The 540-nt window shown below is 65.9% G+C and overlaps 1 protein-coding gene across 1 annotated transcript in view; it reads right to left on the bottom strand.

Moving 5' to 3' along the window:
- LOC104507920 (chromosome unknown open reading frame, human C1orf111) overlaps nucleotides 1-164 on the bottom strand; it is a 1,100-nt gene extending 936 nt beyond the window's left edge. Inside the window, exon 1 of the mRNA XM_010149356.1 lies at nucleotides 62-164. Coding sequence (XP_010147658.1) covers nucleotides 62-164 — 103 coding nt within the window. The remainder of the gene's footprint in view (nucleotides 1-61) is intronic.
- Between the last annotated feature and the right edge of the window lie 376 nt (nucleotides 165-540).

Here is a 540-nt window from a genome sequence, read left to right as displayed (position 1 = left end):
TGTGACTACAGGACCACCCTAGGTCCCCAGAAAGCACCCACTCCCATGGTGGGTCCCAGACCTTTCCCCACCCATGCAGGAGGATGCCCAGCTAAACCCCTCCGCAGCCTGTCTGCCCGCAGGCCCTCGCTGTGCCGCAGGAGGCTGAGCGGTGCCGTGGCCATGTCCCGGGGGTGCGAGGGGGAGCCCTCCCCACAGGCAGTGCCAGCTGCCTGCGCTCCTTGCCTGGCTGCGGCTGGCAAGGGCCGGGCTCACTGGGCAGGCTGGCAGGGTCGCATGGGCATGGGGCCTCTAGGCTTCTTGTCCTGGTGCCGCGGGACATGGTCCTGATGGGAACGGGAGGCAGGACAAAGCTCTCCAGTCACACTGGCGCAGATGGTGTGTGGCTCCTGCACCATGTTAGCCATGCGTCACCGGCTGACATCACAAAGGGCTGATGTCACATGTGTGTACAGTGCAGGATGCTCCTGGGCGTTGCCTCGCGGCTGGGGTCTCTGGGAAGCTTGGCCAGTGCAAGGGAACAGCCAGCCCGGGCTGGAG

This window comes from Eurypyga helias, unplaced genomic scaffold (genome assembly GCF_000690775.1).
Source record: "Eurypyga helias isolate BGI_N326 unplaced genomic scaffold, ASM69077v1 scaffold17073, whole genome shotgun sequence".
In the NCBI taxonomy this organism is placed as follows: Eukaryota; Metazoa; Chordata; class Aves; order Eurypygiformes; family Eurypygidae; genus Eurypyga; species Eurypyga helias.
Note: the sequence above shows the minus strand (reverse complement) of the source record. Positions and strands in the feature narration are given on the sequence as shown.